The sequence below is a fragment of the Pundamilia nyererei genome, unplaced genomic scaffold (assembly GCF_000239375.1).
Source record: "Pundamilia nyererei isolate P.nyererei 1_Seehausen unplaced genomic scaffold, PunNye1.0 scaffold00064, whole genome shotgun sequence".
NCBI lineage: Eukaryota > Metazoa > Chordata > Actinopteri > Cichliformes > Cichlidae > Pundamilia > Pundamilia nyererei.
In genome coordinates, this window is record NW_005187465.1 from 646128 (window position 1) to 655268 (window position 9141).

Below are 9141 nucleotides of genomic sequence, written 5' to 3' on the forward strand. Positions count from 1 at the left end.
TATATATATATATTTATAAATATAAATAAGAGCGCTGAGAGAGGCGGCTTTGTCCCTCCACTATCAAGAAGTTTGTGAGTGTCTGTGCCGCATGTTGATCTCGTTGAGGACCACATCCATATTTGAGTCTTCATCTGCTGTGATTACTCTGTCTGCATATGGGCTACCTGTAAAACAGTGCTACTGTCATTATTTCAAAAAGGGAAATTGATATATTCTAAGAGTTGCAGCAATGACAGAAGAAACGCAAAAATGTCAGTTCCTACCGATCCCATCACTCTGTTCTGAAATGTCACTGTTGAGGAAAGAGGAGCTGGAAGAGTTATTGCCACGTGAGGTACTGGAATGAAGAGATGTGTTGTTGGTCAGCGATGACTTCTTTGCCGTCTTCTGTGTTGCAGTGCGACTCCATTCTGTTAAAAAAAAGACCCACATGATGAAGGTAAACGTGATTGTGAATTGCAATTATCGCACAGTCCATCCATTCTCTTCCGCTGGAGCCTATCCCAGCTGTCTTAGGGCAGGAGGCAGGGTACGGACAGGTCACCAGTCTGTTGCATGACTAACACATAGAGACAGGCAACCATTTGAACTCACATTCACCTATGGACAAGTTAGAATTACCAATTCAGCTAACCCCACTAACTGCATGTCTACGTGTACCCGGATAGAACCCACGCAATCCCACAGTCGATAAACTTATTTCTTAAATGAAACCAAATAAAGGAGTAACCTTCACCAGTTTGAGGCACACAGTATAAAACGAACACCGCTAACCTGAGTTCTCAGATAGTCTCATTTTGCCGCAGCACAGATAGATCCTCCACTGCCTCCTCACGGTTTCCTTCACTGCACAGTGGAACACGAATATAAAGAAACCTACAAAACAAGCGTGTTTGTTAATGCCACGTTTCACAGTGCAGTACACTGTTACTTAGAGGAGCATTTAAAAACCAATTAGAGAAAAAGATGCGATTGTATTTTTGTTGTTAAAATGAGAGAAGAGGATGACGTCAATAAAAACTGGTTAAAATTGAGGACAAAAGAAAGGAAAACTGCAGAATTACTATGTAAACTGACCAGATTTGAGTGAAATCACCATTATTTCACAAACCAGCTCAGAAAATGTCAGCTCACCTTGCAGGGAGTTACAGATGGCAAAGAGGTACATGAACGCCAGGTTAACGGGCCCCCAGGCAAAAAAGGCAAAGCCCCACGTGAGGCCTAGCAGGATGGTTATCCCCAACACACTGCGCACATCCTGCAGTGTGCTGCGGTGCTGGAGATTTTGAGGGTTTTGTTTTTTTATCCGGCACAGCTGGACCATAACTACAATAAACATGATGAAGTTAAATATAAAAATGACGCAGAAATAGGCCACCACTGCCACGTAGAAGGCGATGTCATTTTTCAGCCAGCAGCTGTGGGAGAGTCGGAGGAGAATTAAAGGTTGTTCTGAGGTTTTATATCATGGATTTTATGTAGGATAATGTGCAATAATGAGATTACAAATAAAGTACTCACAACTCATCAGTAGTGCCATCACTAAACCTTCCATAGGAAATGAGACCGTAGTTGTTTTTGTCAATTGCAATGACAATAATGACCACGATCATCGGGATACCCCATCCAGCCAGCGAGAACTTCAGCATGTAGTGCGATACATTGACGTTGAAGACTTTCACAAGTGCCACGTACATGTGGACGGCCTCGAGACCCATCCATGTGAAGGCAGCTAGCAAGAAGTAGTGAAGGAACCAGGCAGTGGAAATGCAAAGGCCCACGGCGTCTGGGTAGAGCGCCAGCCAGGCGTCCACCAGGAAGACCAGATTCAGCAGGAGCAGCGCAAAGCACAGCTGGATCAGGATTTTGGATGGGATGTCTTTGCGCAACTTGCTGTTTAGGCGAAATTATGAAGACAACATGTAAAAAATACCTCAGCGAGCAAAAAATAAATAAATAAAAAAATTCATAGAGCTTTAGCAATAAGTAATGAATAACAGATCTAGATCATCTATTTTCTGGATTTCTATACGTACCCAAAGGCCAAGTAGGTGAGGATGGTGACAGCCAGGAAGATAGCAGAGATTCCACAGCCAATGTATGTGATAAAGGTAAGGATGGTGCTCTGGACACGACTGGTTATAGGCTGCCTGGAGAGGTCCTTTATGAAGGAGATGCCCCCCAAAAGTGTTATTATTCTAATGAATAATAACCAAACATGACAACATACATGACAAAATGTATTTTGGTGATCTTACCAGCAGGATGGCAAAACTGGTTAAATGGTTGCAGCCACAAATTGTCTCACTGTCCGTGCTATTTTGGACAGAACAGCCATTTGAACTCCAGCCACCCGATCCATCTGTGGGCAGAAAACAAACACGACTCGTGTTTTTACACGTCTGTTTGTGTTCACTGAAGCTCTTAACTCATGGCTGGACAACTTACCATTTAATGCAAAGTCCCAGAAAACACACGTTGCCACAAAATTTGCCTGTAATTTGAGAAAAAGAGTTTATCATCTTTAATTGCACATGATAGTTTTCTCTCTATCTCTCTCTCTCTGTTAAGGATGTGTTGCTTTTACAGCATGTTTGTGGCCTATTGCTCCTACATTTAACCACACACACATGTGTAGCTCGGTCGTATAGCTCCGGCATGTGTGCGCTGCTACAAACTGGCTTGGTTTGTCTGGTTATACCTGTAGCCGAAGCCCTTAGGCAATGCTTCCTCCAGAAGTAAATTTCTCTGTGAGGACACAACCATTTCCTTTTAATTTGCCTTTAAATGACAGTTGGTGAAACCAGGCTTACCGGAATAGGCTCTTGGTTTTTTAGGGTGATTATAACATTGTCTCGGAGTCCTGTGATTGACAGGTTGGCGACACTTGCTCCTAGGATCCCGCTGTTAAGCCTGCGTACTCCCAGGGATTTGTCCTGTGTAGCCATTTAGAGACAACAAAACAAGTTTGTAAAGAGTGTGTAAGTATCAGATTTAAAACACTACATTAAAAATAATGTAAGTTGGCGTTTTTGTTAGTGGTGAATAAGAAGGGGGCTGCTGGTTGAACTGTCAGACCTGGAATACGGTGCTCTTCTGGTAGAAATTGAACTGAACTCTGGAGACTTGCTGCTGTTCCTGAGATGTGAGATTCTGAGTGAGAGAGGCAGGCAGCGTGACGGAGCCCTGAGGGATCGAGGAGTTTGTTGTCACGCTCCTTCTCAGTCTGGGATTCCCACGGACCTGTAACACATATGGGCCTCAAGCTTAACAGACTCGATCATCCGAGAGTTGTTTTTTTTTTTTGTTTTTTTTTTTTGTTTGGGTTTTTTTTACCCTGTTTTCTATTTGGGGCAACTGGCGTCTCTCTACTAGAGATCACTATTTGGAGGAGCAGCTTTGTTCTTCCAAATAGTGGCAAAAATGGCTGCTTATTCTTCAAAACATTTAGTATTACACCCACATTCACAAGTGTAATCCAGGGATTTACTGAAAAATCATGTCATGTCATTGTGAGGAAAAGAAACTGTCAGAATTTCTGACCTAGATCACCTGGTTGTGTTTTTAAAAGAAAAACAAGTCACACGATTAAACCAATTTGTTGTATTTTATGAATTGATCCTGTTTTTGACTGAACCACTTTACTCTGAAAAGCTGAAATAAATAAATGTCGTTTTAAATTTAGTTTAATCTGAACTACACATGCAAATACACAAAATACACAAAATCTGAGTTAGTATATTCTTCTTCTTCTTTTAAATATGCCAATTACAACCTAAAACAATTACTCCAACCTCCCTATTAAAATAATCATAAAAAATTTAATCGACAGTAAAAAGGAACTAAATATCTTCTACAGGCTTCTCTAGACAAAGCTGGAAATGCTGTGTTATATGAGACACAAAGCACTTGTACAAAAGTGAAAGTTATTCTTCCCTACCTCCACATTGGTGGGGCTTGAGATGGAAAAAGTTGTTTTCTGAAAGTTGGCGCCATCTGCTGGTTTCACTGACAGAGCAACAGCCGGGGACAAAATGGTCTGAGCCGTCCCTCCAACAACCAGCTTGAGCCCCACTGTATCAACGATCCCTATTATCCTGGTGAGAATAAATGAATAAATAATAGTACGTGTCATTTCTTTAATTACAACAAGAAGCAATATTACTGGTTAAAAAAAAATGAAAATAAGAGTTGTAATTGAGGTGTTTTGTCCTCCTATGGATGGAAGAGGAAAACTGGGCTTTTGTTGGTGTTCTTTAGAGCCCATATCTGGTTATTGTTGTGAGTAAAATAAAAATAAAAACAGTATGGATCAAATGCATTGTCCACCCCATGAAATAATAATGTGAAAAGACCACAATAAATAAATAAATCTGTAACCTGTTGGAGGACTGTGACAGCACAGATGGAGAAGCACCCAGGAGATTGCTGACAATGTTGACTGATGTGTTCCCCAGCCCTATGCTGACATTTGGGCCTGATAACAGAGCCTCCAGCTTAGACACCAGCTGATTCACCTGGCTGGAGTTCAGTTTGGACACGTCTTTCGTCTCGTCAAGCAGTGCGTTGGCTTGGGCCTCAGCTGCTGTCAACACAATTTGACGAGACAGTGACGCTATGATAAGGAAAGCATTGCCACAGAGATGTGCACGCAACTGAAGTGATCACAAACCTGACGAATTTGTTGTTGTACTTCCAGTTGTCGTCACAGAAGTGTTCGGATTTGTGGTGGCTGTAGTAACGGTGAGTGTAGGAGACTTGGTTGTAGTTGTGTTACCCGTACTTGAGTTATTAGCGGTAGTGATAGCTGTAGTTGTAGTAGTGTTGACTGTTGCTGGCACTGAGACATTAGCAGCACTGGTGGTGGTGGTTAGATTCACTCCTTGTGTTGTATTCAGCGGCATTGAAGTTGCATTTACAGCAATTGTAGTGCTATTAGCAGAGCTGGTGGTAGTGGCAGTGCTGTTGTTGGTGGTGCTGGTGGCAGTGCTGTTTGGTTGCACGGTTGTCACATTTGGGCTGGTTGTGGTGGTAGACACGTTTTGAAGATCACAACTGTCCTGCAGCTGCATAACCACATTGTTTTGTTTTTGACTATTAAAAAGAAATAAAGAAGTAACATTTTACTTTGGATCCTTTTGATCTGTTGCAGCACATTTTGTATAAATGTGGTTAGTGTGCAGGATATTAAGGTCATACAAACCAAGTGAGGTTGCTAGACTTTGCTGCAGCACAGAAATCTGCAGGCTTTATGTCCGTGCTGACCCATGTGAACTCAGACTGCAGGCTGACATTGGCTTGTAAATTTCCACAAATTGCTGTGGAAACACAAAAGCACCAATGAGAAGCTTTGCACAAGCTTTGCACAAGTCGTCACTTATTTTTTTGACCGCTTGAGCTGATATTTCAGTCCTCATCTTGTTTTATTTTGGTTAGTATACACACCCGCTCGGATCACATGCCCGCTGAAACTGATTTGTTCCTTAGACTGAAGCAGATACACCACAGCATTTGCTACATCACAGACGGGGAACTCACGGGCAAAGGCCAGAATCACGCTACAGCTTTGAAGGCTATAACGGAAAAAACAAAAAGACAACAACAACAATTTTAGCCTAGTGTTCAAATGCAACAGATGCATCAGCGAGATTTAATGTGAGTTTTAGACAAAAGTTCTAACATAGCTGGACTCACTTTGTTGACGTGCTTGCACATGCCACGTTTGCGTCCTGTGTAGAAATGTCAGTTTTAGAAAAATAACTTTAAATGATCGTAATAAAGGAAACTACTAAAACATTTTTAATGTGTTAATATAATAATAACACATGAAATGCAAATTCCTTTGGACATAAACTATATTTTTCCTGTGTGATGCCATTATATGGTGAGTTTCTTGTCATGTGAAACTGGAGTATTTTTGGGGTAAAAGTCAGTAATGTTCAAAAATTCATTACTGACAAAATGACATCTCTACAGCTGATATCTTCAAAAATGAACAACTCAAAAGATGTTAATCTAGATGAATAGATTGAATCTCCTTTAAGTCAAATAAAGAAATTAAATTCAGTTTAATTGATTTTTTTAAGGTTATCTTTTTCCCTAATGCAACCTAAATGCCTTACTTACATTTTGAAAACTTGCTTTTGCCCTAAATCATCATAACAGAGATAGAAAAACATGAAGGCAATAATATCATAATTTGGTGGTTGAATACCTTGTACTCAGATGCAGTAATGGACACTGGACATGGACTTCTGCAAGGGAATATTACAAGATTGTTATTATTTTTTGTATTTTACATGTGATAAAAAGTTATTTATTTATTTAAAAACTGGTGACAAAAAACAAAACTTACTCTACACTTGGAGAGCAAGGTAGAAGCTGTCGCAGCTGAGAAATTTGTTAAAGTTGAAGATATTAATGATTCATTGATGCTCCAAGAATTTATTCATATGATTTTTACATTAATGATTTGTTTATTTATATGTATTTGTGTTCTGTGTGAATGGAAGATTACCAGGTTGGTGACATTTAAATAGTTTATATTGGGATCTTGTATGGAAATGTTAAAAGTGTAGTATGCATCTAAGAAACAAAGAAACAAAAAAAAGGAAAGATAATCAAGTCACCACGCTTTCAGACTGTGTGATTTACATCATAATGCAAATGGTTTTGATAGGTGACACTAACCTGATCCACTGCAGTAGTCGGAGCAGTTGCAGTTGCTCGTGGTGATGTTGCCTGAAACAAAGTCAAAGCATGATGGTTTACAGTGTGGATCGAATCAAGGCACCTTCAAGACTCTACTTTTACACTTTAAGGGAAAAATACATTTAGAAAAAATATTTAGAAGAATCTTGTGCATTTTGCTTTTTTACAATCTTATTTGTTCAGTTTTTAATTGTCTGTGTTGCAAGTATGAAGCAACCCCGAGCTGCTGGCTAACCTGGCATGCAATCAAAGGCTTAATGAGTTTCCTTATGTTTCCAGCTATTATGATAAGCTAAATTAACCAGATGCTTTGTACAGAACAGGGTTTTTAACCATTTTCTATTTTTAGGCATCTGCTAAAACACTCACAGAACAATTAATCCTATATAATCCTCAAATGCTCTGTAGCGTGTCCACACGATTTGATATCCAGGTATAATGTTAACTGTAACTGAGACTTAATTAATATTATTCTTTTGAAATGTGTGTTTCCTGACATGCCCTGAAGTACTTCCTGGTGTCTTTTAACACAAGTGTGTTGCTTCATCAGGTTTCAGTAGCAGTAACAGTCTAATTCATGTATTGATGCAATGATGTTGTTTGTTTGTTTTCATGGTTGGTCCATTTAAACTGAGCTTAACTATGCTTACATTGAATAGTTTGGAGCTCACCTGCACTGCAGTTAGTTGAATTACTTGGTGGAACCACATATGCAGCTGCAGACTCATTACTGTAAAAAACAAACAAACAAACATGAAATTTCACAAAACTAAAGTATGAATTTAAAAAGTATAATTTATCTTTGATTAATCAGTTAACATTTAGCACTTGGGAAAGCACAGACTGCCCGTACTGAGGATCTTACCATGCTGCGTTGTCTTGACCAGTGTAAATGCAGCTGTTTTCTACTGTGCTGCTGTTATTGCACACATTTTGAAGCTGACCTGTTAAGCGACACAGAGGATTTATTACATTGTTACTTTTATAACATCCTGCAAACGTATCAGGTAGGTAACTATGCATCACTCACCCACTCTATCTGCCTTTTTCCCCAGCACGTAAAAATCAGATGAAGTGTTAGTGGCTGCGCAGAGAGTGCGGAGGATACAACATGAAGACACCGCCTGACTCAGCTTCAGCGTCACAGAGCACGTGGTGTTTCTGCAGCATAAGATCAGTGTTAATGTAGGGATCATGAGATAAGCTTATTTCAATGACTTGAATGTCTTTACTTCACTTACCTTATTTCAGTTTTTGTCACGCATGACACTTCCATTCCCTGGTAAAACACAAATCAGGCTAAATTCAAGTGATCTTTTTCATTTACAGAAACCTACAGACACAATTATGTGCTCACTCACTTGAAATAGGCCCGTTGTATTTATGACATTAGTGTTCGAACTGAAAAGTAAATGGAGATAAGGTTAATGGGTGTCAGGACTAACTGATATGATTCGTCATCTCAGTGGAATTAGGACTGATTGTGCAACTGCTCATATGATCTCCAGCTTTATGAAAAAGTCAAACAAGCGTTGCTTATTTTGCTTAATGCTTATTCAAGGGGATTCAAGAGGGGGGAAATATTGGAAATTCAGTGTGCAGGCATCTCATTAGCTGCAACTTTTGGCTGCTGTCAGCAAAGGAAATAATCAAAGTTAAAACTAAACTAAAACTAAAGTAAAAGCAGATGTGAAAAAAACTTTTTGTTAACAATAATAAACTATAACATGACTAGAATAAAAGTAAAAAATGTGAAAAAATGAAAAACTAGCTGAAAAGATTTTGTTAACTTGGAAATCGAACTAAAATAAAATAAAAAATCTTAGTTTGAGCTTTTTTTTAGTTTGGTAAAAATGTTAAACTAAGAATGAAATTAATAAAAACTAAACTAAAACAAAATATTTTTACAAAAACTAAACTGAAATGAAAAAACAAAGAAACTAAGTGAAACTAAACTGATTTAAAACAAAAAGTCGAAAATGAAATAACAATAAAAACACATTTTAAAAATACAAAACTACAATAACTCTGAATGTAATCTCACCTTAAATGATAAACGTAACAAATCTTCACAGTGTGGGTTCGACAACACAGTTGCCACAATATATTACAGAAAGTGCTCCATGAAAATTCATAATCTCATTTTCCATCTGTTCATTTATTTGATAGAAATAGTTGCACTCATACCTGCTTTGTGTCCCATTTCCACTAACGTCCCGAGCTACACGTATCAAGCTTCTTTTCCGTTTTCTTTTTCTTGCTAATGGTGTTGTAGTGGTTGTGAAGTTGCCTCCCGTTGGTGGTGTTGCTGCTGTAGTAGTCCCGTTGCCTAGTAATGTTGTTGCAGTGGTTGTGAAGTTGCCTCCTGTTGGTGTTGCTGCTGTAGTCGTCCCGTTGCCTTGTAATGTTGTTGCAGTGGTTGTGAAG

At 39.0% G+C, this 9141-nt stretch overlaps 2 protein-coding genes across 2 annotated transcripts in view; both read right to left on the reverse strand.

Moving 5' to 3' along the window:
* Positions 1 to 37: 37 nt before the first annotated feature.
* On the reverse strand, positions 38 to 9135 carry LOC102192605 (G-protein coupled receptor 64). The gene is made up of 26 exons (XM_005735410.1): positions 8902 to 9135; positions 8076 to 8115; positions 7956 to 7993; positions 7745 to 7875; positions 7580 to 7658; positions 7386 to 7444; positions 6694 to 6744; positions 6521 to 6588; positions 6359 to 6393; positions 6218 to 6257; positions 5698 to 5732; positions 5542 to 5576; positions 5207 to 5321; positions 4676 to 5097; positions 4384 to 4588; positions 3944 to 4100; positions 3082 to 3246; positions 2817 to 2939; positions 2452 to 2497; positions 2262 to 2365; positions 2040 to 2164; positions 1525 to 1896; positions 1138 to 1421; positions 778 to 879; positions 267 to 413; positions 38 to 167 (listed from the first exon to the last, which is right to left on the reverse strand). The coding sequence occupies exons 3-26, from the start codon at positions 7988 to 7990 to the stop codon at positions 64 to 66; spliced, it is 3039 nt and encodes a 1012-aa protein (XP_005735467.1). The 5' UTR covers positions 7991 to 7993; positions 8076 to 8115; positions 8902 to 9135; the 3' UTR covers positions 38 to 63.
* The window catches only part of LOC106456241 (integumentary mucin A.1-like), a 6000-nt gene continuing 4892 nt past the window's right edge, over positions 8034 to 9141 (reverse strand). Inside the window, exon 6 of the mRNA XM_013911428.1 lies at positions 8034 to 8047. Within this exon, the coding sequence (XP_013766882.1) occupies positions 8034 to 8047 (14 nt within the window). The remainder of the gene's footprint in view (positions 8048 to 9141) is intronic.

What these genes read in the sequence shown, in the direction of transcription:
- LOC102192605 (XM_005735410.1), bottom strand. Translation starts at nt 7,990, where the DNA reads ATGGAAGTGTCATGCGTGACAAAAACTGAAATAAG. An exon ending in GAAAAAGGCAGATAGAGTGG is followed by an intron (nt 7,659 to 7,744) that starts GTGAGTGATGCA and finishes GTCGCTTAACAG; the next exon opens with GTCAGCTTCAAAATGTGTGC. An exon ending in CTGGGACTTTGCATTAAATG is followed by an intron (nt 2,366 to 2,451) that starts GTAAGTTGTCCA and finishes TTCTGCCCACAG; the next exon opens with ATGGATCGGGTGGCTGGAGT.